Here is a 9,757-nt window from a genome sequence, read left to right on the forward strand (position 1 = left end):
GATTTTAGAATAGTCAAATGTTGTTTAGAAGGCGTCATATGTACTGTCGATTTATTAAATGTACTTTAGAAAGCATCATTTCAATCTTAGAAAGCGTCAAATAAACTTTAGATTAGTCAAAAGTACTTTAGAAAACATCAAATGTACTTTTGAAGCAAGCAAATGTACATTATAAAGTATCAAATGTACTTTAGAAAGTGTCAAATGTACTTTCGAAAATATCAAAAATACTTTCGACAATATCAAATATACTTTCGACAACATCAAATTAACTTTCGAAGATATCAAATGTACTTTAGAACATATCAAATGTACTTTAGATTCATATTCTAAGTCTCCCTTTAAATTGTTCATATTGCACCTAACATTTTTTTTTTAAGATTAAGAGATGTATATAGGTTGTAGTAATGTTTTTATTGAAGTTTTATATTACAATAAAGATCTAATGTAACGAACAGTTTTCACTGTCCAACTGGCATATTGTCAAGCGAAATTACAGCAGCGTGGAACGACGTACTGTGCTGCACCGATCTAGCGCAATCTCCACCATTAACAGCGGCGGCAGCGTCTTTTATTAGGCCCTCTAAATACTGCAACCTTTGCTCAATAACACCCGGTCCAATCCCGTCTGGAGTCCGTATATTTGACTTTACATTCGCCTTAATTTTTCCCCATATTATCTCTATGGGGTTAAACATAGGAGAGTATGGTCCAAGCCGCAATAAAGTGGACTCTGCACATACCTCGTGTAGCTTTGAATGGCATGGCGCGTTGTCGCACACAATAATGGCATCGGTAAGCTGATTACCCATTTCGCACCACCTATCTAAAACGGAGCGGAGCCAAGCGTTTGCGTCCTCAGACTTGAAGGATCCTCTTCTGGTAGTCATTTTGACTACACCAGACGCAGAAATGGCCCCAATAAGGTGCACGTTTGGCCCTTTAGCCACTGGTAAAACTTGTACCGCACGTTTTCCAACCTTAGCGCGACCTCGTGAGCGCCGACAAAATAAATTAAAATTTGTCTCGTCGATGTATAAAATCTGCTTGCCTTCCTGAATATATTGATTCAACGTTCATACGTATTCGCGGCGCTTTTCCTTATTTAGCTGCGAATTCATTGATTGAGGTTCCTTATGAATCCCCTTCAACGTAAAAAGTTGTCCTTGTAAATAGTTTCCCACGCTGGAAATGCACTCATCTTTTCTAAACGTTTGTTTAATTTTTTTCACGAATTTTTGTGAGTGTCATAGTGGCATCCTCCTCAATCCATTGGACCATCACTGCAACTTCATTGTCCGACAGCGCTCTTTCTTTTGTACCGCCTCGCCTTAGTGCTTGAGGAGTGCCAGAAGATACCCATACGTAAGCCGTTTTATATTTTACATTTAAAGACTCCGCCAGCTGCACCCAATCAAGCCCTTTATTGGCTGCCTCCACAATTCGCTTCCTGTCTTCAGCAGAGTATTTTATGTTGGCACGTCGCTCAACTGATTCGGCAACTGAAAGAAATTGAATCATTTTCATTAATGCAATAGTTTTTTAAATAAAATAATTGCTTTGCATTGCTTACCCGTTACATCGCTTCGACAAATTGGACAACTTGTTGCGGTTGGTACATTTTCAAAACAGTCAGCATGAAATAGGTGTCTGAATGGCTGTAACCTTTTCAATGCTCGACGCTTCATAGAGACGAGGCAAAATGCGCAGTTATCCTGAACTTGCATTGTTAACGACTACACGTGAGTATTTAAAATACTCGTAATATTTATTCTACATTTTACATTTTTTTTAAATGTTACTCGGTTATATTATATTACATACAGTAGATATTTTCTAAAGTGGATTTGATATTGTCGAAAGTAGATTTGATAGTGTCGAAAGTACTTTTGATATTTTCGAAAGTACATTTGACACTTTCTAAAGTTCATCTGATTTTTTCTAAAAAACATTTGGTGTTTTCAAAAGTACATTTGTTGCTTTCTGAAGTACATTTGACTAACCTAAAGTACATTTGACGCTTTCTGAAATCTAAGTGCTACTTTCTAAAATACATTTGATAATTCTAAAGTATTTTTGACATCTTCTAAAGAACATTTGACTATGCTAAAGTCCATATGATACCTTTTAAAATCGAATTGACGCTTTCTAAAATCGAATTGATGCTTTCTAAAATCCAACTGATACTTTCGAAAGTACTATTGGAAAAGGTGTAGTTCACACCTTGGGCAATTGGAATAACGAAAGTTCTCATACCTACCAGGTTCGTTTTAGGAATTTGTATGCTGCTACCACACATTTTTAATTGGGTCGGTTGGGGTCTTAGCAATGATCATAACGGTATTATTTTTTTGAGGGGGAGAAAATAACTGGTGTTATTGAAGTGCATAGTATCAGTTTTTTCATTTTCTTTACACTAAAATCTACTTTACATTTTGATGTCGTTTGAATGGTATTAAAAATATATATAGGTATTTTTGATATATACATATGTACCTGTTTTATTTTTTCTGTAAAGTTTATGAAAAAAATAAGCCTTTATAAAAAAATTACAAAGTTTTATAAAAAATTAAGTTCTGGCAACGCCGAATTCCAAAAGTGCAGCCAAAATCCAAGAAAATAAAGTATCTAGATAGGCCTTTTTTGACATTGAGTTGACTAAAGGGATCACATGAAAAGCGAAAACTGTTCACTGTAACGACCTGTACCCTAAGCCCTCTCTTTACATTCATTTCTAGTGAGACCTTCTCCCAAGCACAACATTATTGTAATAAAAAGCGAAAAGTTATGAACGTATAAAAGTAGTTAGAGAATAGGAAACCAAATAAAACCAAATGAATTTTACGTCTGAAGGTTAGTAAATAACGTTACAAAATGTTTGAAAAGAAAACCTCTAACAGGGATGTTTAAGATATAAATATGTAAATGTATTTTTTCGTTTATTTTTAAACATAATTTGAGGTGTTAAATGCAACAGTAACATCACTTTGTTGGATGCTGCCTTTAAACCTATTGGAGTTTACGTAGAAAAATATTAGCTATAGAATAAAACAGATTTTTTTTTTTAACACGCTGGTACATATTAGCTTCACCTCCATGTAAAAATTTCGAACTTTTTAATTAGATTTCACAGAAAGATTTTGAGTATGCAGTTTGGAGGCCCATTCAATTTAAGTATAATAGAGTGCAAGCTTAAAGAAGCTGGGATTTAGGTTGATTTTTGTAAATTTTTTTTGTTAAAGGTCTTGCTCATTTTCTTCATACCATCGAACATACTTCGGATGGAAGAAAATAGCTGCCACTGTCAAAAAAAAATTCTCAAAAATCAACGGTAAGTCCTAGCTGCTTCAAATTTTGTCCGCACTTTTGAATTTCGAAAGCACTGTGCAACGCAGAAAGAAGTTCTGCCCAAAAATACCATCGATCGTTCATATATGATATGCTGTAGGTATGGGCTTGTTCGAGATGCAATCACAACCGCGCTGTTGCGCGAATTATTAAAGTATCACGTTCGTTGTGAATTTCCAGCAACGTTTTATTAGTTGGCAAGTTGCAACAGTATTGCGAATTTTCATCAGTGCTGCTGCGAACAGGCCCTTTGTATATCAATATTTTTGTATGTCACAAGAGATATTTATATTACTTTTCTATTGACATGCAAATCCTTGAAATCTCTTAATTTTTTTATTAGATATGTAAGTTTGAAGAAATCTATTTTTTTGACCTTTGACCTTGAATAAAACTTAGTTTTTGTTTAACACAAAAATAAATTATATTGTTGTAATCTGTATGAATTCCTCTATAGAGCCCACTACTTTTTGTTTTGTATTTTTTGAGAAATTTACGTATTCTGCACTTGTTCGGTTTAAATAAAATTTAAAGACATCATAATTTATTTTATTTTATTTAAAACTAGCCGTCCTCGTATGCGCGATGCTTCGCCGATTGCGATTGACAACTAAACAGGTTGCCACCCTACTAAAAAATAATATATTATTGAGCATCTGGAGCCCTTTCATTTGACACCTCATTTCTTGTAATCTAACGAACAGCCCACATTCGACTAGGTGTATAGTGTCAAGTTAGCACTACATACCATTTTTTCTTAAAAAACGAGTTACAAATTTTTTCTTTCCACAACAAATTTAAAACAAAAACACTACAATTAATGCTGTAGTTAGCTTTTCCAATTTCAAAAATGTGTAGTGCTAACTTGACACTCGTGTTGTTCGGACGTTCCCCTTCGGACGTTCCGATTTTTTCCAATGGATAAAATTTTTTATTTAAGAATGAAAACACACTCGTTTTTTTAATGCAAATTGGGGTTTTATTGTAGATAAATCTACATCTATATGAAGGCCTTAATTAACGTTCGTTGAAGTTGTACATATCGACGCCTCCAAACCATACTATGCTAAGTTTGACTAAGCCTAAGCAGACATAGCATAGCATAGTATGGTTTGGAGACGTTGTGCGTACATAAAATTCTTTGCTAAATATGTGGATTAAATGCCTCTAAATAAATTAAAAATAATCACTTCAACTAAGTTTTTGAGTTCGCTATTTAAAAGAATATTTTATGTGCTACATCCTTATACTTATGTATGTATGTATGTATTTGTCTTAATGACTGATACAGTTTTTATTATTATTTCGCCATTTTTTTCAACCTTCCTTGGAATCACCTCCGAGATTACATAATTACTTTATAAATTTTGACCACTTACATATGCATGTACATTAGGGCGGGTCGATTGTCAGGGGCACAGAAAAATTAACAGAGGCACATCGCGATTATGATTATTTGGGTAATTTAAAGCATTTTTGCCCAAGAAACTATAGGTCTAAAATGATTTTCCTGCCAGCGATTTTTTCTATCTAGTTTTTTTTTTCAAAAAGTGGCTCACCTGTTTAAACAACTGTATTGAAAACTAGCCAAAATGTGAATCTGGGGGTTTTTGGGGTCAAGGAATCCATTTCTGGCATTAATTTTTTATTTTGAGGGCCTTCAGAAGGCCGTACTTTTTTTTTTGGATTTTAACGCATTTTTTCCGAAAATCGACAATATTATTGTGAAATCAGAGAAATTTCACTTTCTCATTTCAATTTCAATTTTTAAATAGCCTGAAATGTTCAGCGACCCCAAAAACCCCCAGATTCACATTTTGGCTAGTTTTCAATACAGTTGTTTCAACAGGTTAGCCACTTTTTGAAAAAAAAGACTAGATAGAAAAAATCGCTGGCTCGAAATTCATTTTAGACCTATGGTTTCTTGGGCAATAATGCTTGAAATGACCCAAATAACCATAATCGCGATGTGCCTTTGATGCAACAAATTTGACCCGCCCTAATGTACATACATATCTGTGTTCGTATGGAAAAGTAGCTTATGTCGAAAGGCCGGCTTTAGTATAATGCGGCAATCCCTTTATTTTTTAAACGACAAGGAATTTTTTGATGAGACTTAAAAAGAATATTGATTTGCTAGTATCGGAACTATTTCTTGCACGTTTATTTGCTAAAAGTTGTTTAACGGCTTAGCGCCCGTAAGTCATTCGCAATCGTATGCTGCGAATGCCGATTTATACTAAAGCCAGCCTTTCGACATAAGCTACTTTTCCATACGAACACAGATATGTATGTAGTTTCAATTTTTTATTTTTTCAAAAACATAGCTTATACCTACCACAACGAAAACCATGTAACTCAAAGTTTTAAATCTTGTAAAAGTTTTATAAAAAATTCACCAAATTTCAAGCAAATTTCATCAAAATTTTAAACTTTTTAATCAGATGTGAAAAGAGTAAAGATAATTGGTCCTTCGCGGACACCAATTGTGATTTTCAGGGAGCCTTATTGTAATGCACGCGTATCTATCTGTATACATATTTACATACATATCGTCGTTTAAAGTGAACAACCGCGTATCAGCAAAATGCAAAACTGCGTATGTGAAGTTGTTGGTTCTCTTTTTTTTATAAAGCAATCGCATATCTGCCTAGTATATTTCAGGACGAATGGATAAGGATTAAGCCAAGAGCTTGTGTGAGCAAATCCAATTTTTGGCAGCCAATGTCAGTTACGCGGTTTTGCAGAATCACGATACGCGGTTTTGTACTTTAACCGACGATATGCATCTACTTGAAGGTATGTTTTTCTGCCGTCAACAAAAAAAAAAAAAATACCGCCGTCATGTGCAACACAACATGTGGATCGCAAACAAAACAGGCAGAGAACCGAAAAGGCAAAAAACCATTGGCACTTTGTGTGTAAAAGCTGGAGATCAGACAGGATGGCAAATACACATACCTCATGGAATTAGGGACTCATATTGTTGTTGCTTTGCGGAATTGTTTTTGTGTGTTTCCCCTCTTGAATGTACCTACTTATTCTGCCTTCGTACTGAATGTACGCTGGCGTGAACTTCGATATTGTCGGCCTGTTGTTTTCTTGCAACTTCTTTGCTCAATCTCTTGGAGTGCATTTCATACACAAAACCTGCTTTAGATTCGCGTTGCACTCTGCTTGCGTACAGGTAAATTTTTGCCTAGGAAATGCGATGTTTTTATTTGGAAGTTGTGTAGAACAGAGGATGATGATAACGAAAACTGCAGGTACAAGCATTCACATCTGTGCATAAAAGCATAGGTACATATATACACAATATGTATGAATCTAAGAAGTTTTGACAAAACAACTTCTGTATGCGATTTTAAAATGCGTGATTTTAGATGAAAAGTTTATATAAGCTTCCATACAAAAGTTGAAAGCTGTAATTGTAAAACGCCATCGTAAACTACTCCTGTGATTGGTAAATGTAATAATAGATATTGTTCGCGCACCCAACCACTTAATATTTTACAGAAAAAATGGAAAATTCGAGATAAATTGTTTTATTAAATATGTACATATCTACAGATGAGTACATACCGTCGGTGATACTGCAAAACGATGGTCTCTTACGTGCACCGGAATGCATCTGTATATCGTTACAATCTGATAAACGAATGACAAAACTGTCTACCTTTGGCTGATAAGATGAACGGTGACATAGAAAGTTTTGCAGTATCACCTACGATATGTATGTACATACTAGGGATGTTGCGAATGTGGAATTTTACAGATCCGCGGATGCGAATGCAGATCTCTAAAAGCCAACAGCCGACAATGGTGGGGCGGCGTTCGGCGCCTGAGGAATTTTGTACAACATTTTCATATTAGCTTCGTTCCCCACGCTTTTCGGGTTGCTCCGGCAATTAGAGCGTAAAAATAAGTTACTCTCTCACAAGTGTCAAAAATGTGCCAACACGTGCCAAAGTGCCCAGAGCGTGAAGCTGATGTCACATAAAACTTTTGCTTCGCTTTACGTGACAGATTCGCTTTGACAGATAAGATGAATTGTATGAAAATGCACAAAGCATGCCACATAAATCGTTGAAGCGGCAGCGCGAAGCGAAAAGATGGTCAACTCCCATCTTTTTGCGCGCTTTGACAATCAGCCGGTTTAATATTTATTTTGTTTCGTCCAAATTCGGGTTTTCATGCAGAAACATAAAACTTAATTACATTGCTGATAATTTTAAATCAAAATAATTAAAATCCACAGCAACTTTGATGAGTAAAAAAGCGGTACAACATTGTTTTCTTGGCGTTCATGTCACGCAAAGCTACAAAGTTTTATCTGGCATCAGCTTGAGGAACGCAAAAAACCACATTTCGTGCCCGGAACCAACATATCAGCTCTAAACAATGATTTTATGTGTATATTTATCTTATATGGCTAGTAAAATTAACAAATAACACTATTTTCTGAAAATTCTGTGATATTTTCCACTTTTTTTTTATAAAAATTGCATTCGGATTTAAACAACAGCTGTTATTTCAAATTGCCCTTTTGCACATTTGTGCCCGAAAAAAAGTCCGGGCTGTTTCGTGCACAAGAAGAAGAAGACATTTACGATCCAAAAGTGGAACGTATTCGCTCTCTATTTTTCCTCCCATTTTTCTAGCGTGAGGAACGCTTTCTGGGCTGTTTTGTTTCGTGTGGAACAAACCTAATCTATGCACACTGAAATACATCGTTTGAAGAACTACTGCTCGTATCAATAACGCTATTTTACGAAATGAAAATTACATTTTAAAAGAAGTTTTTTACCTAATTTGGGCCGCTGAATACGAATATGATCTGTATTTTTCCAAAAAAAGCGTAGCTCAGAAAAAACATAGGAAACACGTTTTTTGATCGAAATAAATTTTTTTCAATACCACAACAATATTACTTTTTTATATACTAAAACAACAAGAAAAAAAAAACAAAAAACTATAATGCTAATAGTATCTCAGAAAGCAGTTTTAACCAATGAATGAAACCGAAACCCAAACCGAAACCGTAACCGTTTAAAACCGTTTCGTTTTTCAAAACCGAAACCGAAACCGTAACCGTTATCTTGACCTGAAAAGGAACGATACCGAAACCATTTAAATCACAGGTTTCAATCGGTTTCCAGAAATTTACTAAAATAATAAATAAAAATTTCTTTGAAATAAATGATTTATTTAACCAAAATCAGCAACATTTTGCTAAAATTCTTGTTAAGTAGTAAATAAGTATGGCAAGGTAACTTTTCGCAAAAATCTGCTGATGACTTTGTTGTTGTGAATCGATAATCGATTAATTATATTTAAGTAGTTTCTTTCCCGTACGCAATGCGAGATCCCGCGTGTGCCCAAAATAGCCCAGAAATCATGCCTGTACTCAACAAAATGGGTAATAGAGAGCGAAAATTCGAGCGTATTCGATCGTAAGTGTATTCTTCTTCCTGCCCGAAATAGCCCGAAATTTTCTCCGAGTAAAAATGGATAAAGTGTCAAAGTGCATATCAGCTGTATTGTGTTTACATGTTGCCTGCATTTACTTGGTGCTTTTAAGGAAAAGTGAATGGCCTGTTGATGTATTTTTAATCTACATATGTACTTAAAATCAAACTTGTGAAACCAGAATTCAATTTCCAAGTGTTTGCATTTAATACCATGTTCTGACCGACAACCAAAACATTTTTCCTTCATTTTCTTTTCATTTACAACCTTTAACTATCATTCTTATTTTGCTTTGGCCAGGCAATTAACAATAAATCCGAAATGGCGTATTAAAGATGATAAAATATGACTTCCACTTCGATAAATAATCGAAAAAAACTAGTGAAGACACCGATTGGAATGAGTGGAAAGTGAGTTTTCAAGTAGTTTTCATCGAAAGCTGGTTTTCGTTTAACAGATTTTATATGGACGAAAACACAAGTTTTAGGTCGAAAACCAGTTTTAGCAACGAAAACATGTTTCCGATGTCGGTCAGAACATGGTATAAGTGACAAAAACAAGAACAACGTGAATCAGCTGTTTCTCGACTTGTGGGCACGAAATGTGGGTTTTTGCGTTTCCGTAGTTCTGAACTTTGTTCCATTTTTGAAAGAAAATGTTTCTCTTATTCTCTAATTACCAAATCCGGTCCGGATTGTTAGAGAAAGAACCTAGTGTTGATATTATCAGTGAACTGTAATTTTCGATTTTCTTTCCTCAACGTTTAAGACATTGTGATTTAAATAATATCAACAAAATTTCTGTGAAAAACCGAAACCGGAACGAAACCGAAACCAAAACCGAAATAAATTTTGAAGAACGAAACCAAAACCGAAACCGAAACACTTGGCAAAACCGAAACCCAAACCGGAACGTTATTTTGAATCGGTTTCATTCCTTG

General features: G+C 34.9%; 2 protein-coding genes across 4 annotated transcripts in view; one reads left to right on the forward strand and one right to left on the reverse strand.

The window, feature by feature from the left end:
- Positions 1-9,757, forward strand: part of LOC118748101 (protein ECT2) — a 52,551-nt gene that overhangs the window by 3,967 nt on the left and 38,827 nt on the right. The window lies entirely within an intron of this gene.
- LOC118748102 lies at positions 1,187-1,778 on the reverse strand. Its single transcript, XM_036482408.1, has 2 exons — positions 1,574-1,778; positions 1,187-1,502 (listed from the first exon to the last, which is right to left on the reverse strand). Exons 1-2 carry the CDS (start codon positions 1,725-1,727, stop codon positions 1,219-1,221), a joined length of 438 nt encoding a protein of 145 aa, XP_036338301.1. The 5' UTR covers positions 1,728-1,778; the 3' UTR covers positions 1,187-1,218.

This window comes from Rhagoletis pomonella, unplaced genomic scaffold (assembly GCF_013731165.1).
Source record: "Rhagoletis pomonella isolate Grant_MI unplaced genomic scaffold, Rhpom_1.0 Rhpom_scaffold_00012, whole genome shotgun sequence".
NCBI lineage: Eukaryota > Metazoa > Arthropoda > Insecta > Diptera > Tephritidae > Rhagoletis > Rhagoletis pomonella.